At 59.8% G+C, this 540-nt stretch overlaps 1 protein-coding gene across 3 annotated transcripts in view; it reads left to right on the top strand.

Moving 5' to 3' along the window:
* The window catches only part of TMEM130 (transmembrane protein 130), a 12,696-nt gene continuing 12,156 nt past the window's right edge, over nucleotides 1-540 (top strand). Inside the window, exon 1 of one of the 3 annotated variants that reach the window (XM_012732017.1) lies at nucleotides 1-22. In XM_012732017.1, coding sequence (XP_012587471.1) covers nucleotides 16-22 — 7 coding nt within the window. In that variant the 5' untranslated portion in view covers nucleotides 1-15. Of the gene's footprint in view, nucleotides 23-218; nucleotides 372-540 lie in introns of those variants that run through there. The other 2 variants (XM_012732014.1, XM_012732015.1) reach the window with 2 other exon arrangements.

The raw sequence follows: 540 nt of genomic DNA, 5'->3' as shown, positions 1-540 counted from the left end.
TCTTGAAGGCCAACCATGCCTGGTAACCTAGGAGGAAGGACATACTGCTCTGTTATGGCAGACTGCTTAGGCCAAGTTGTGTCCAATGAGTGGACTGCTCACTCCGTGTGGCAGTCTGACTTGCAAGGCCAGTAGCAACAGCGATGTAGCTTTGGGCAGGGTAAGCTGAGGAGCAATGTCAGTCCTAGAGCAGGTTCCATGTGCTCAAGCCCAGCTCTCAGGAGGGACAGGAGGCATCTTCAGGCCCTTTGCCGGGGGCCCTGCACACAACGTTTCTTGAATGACTAACGGTGTCCTGCAACCATTTGTGTCAAGACCAGAGAAAGCATCTGGAGCACAGCCCAGAGGAACCTGCATCCGTTTTGGTTGCGGTATGCTAGGTTGTGGGTGCGCTGAGTCAGAGGGCGGGCCAGCCAGCGGCGGGGCTCTAGAGGATGGGGCAGGAGGGGCGGGGAGGGCAAGGAGGGAGAGGACTGGGGAAGGAGGATCGCCGGGAGCTGGGGGTGCGGCCGAGACTCGGGGAGGGGGCGCTGGAGGAGG

Source organism: Condylura cristata, unplaced genomic scaffold, assembly GCF_000260355.1.
Source record: "Condylura cristata isolate star-nosed mole 26May11 unplaced genomic scaffold, ConCri1.0 scaffold00032, whole genome shotgun sequence".
Taxonomy (NCBI): domain Eukaryota; kingdom Metazoa; phylum Chordata; class Mammalia; order Eulipotyphla; family Talpidae; genus Condylura; species Condylura cristata.
This window is presented reverse-complemented; position numbering and strand designations above follow the sequence as displayed.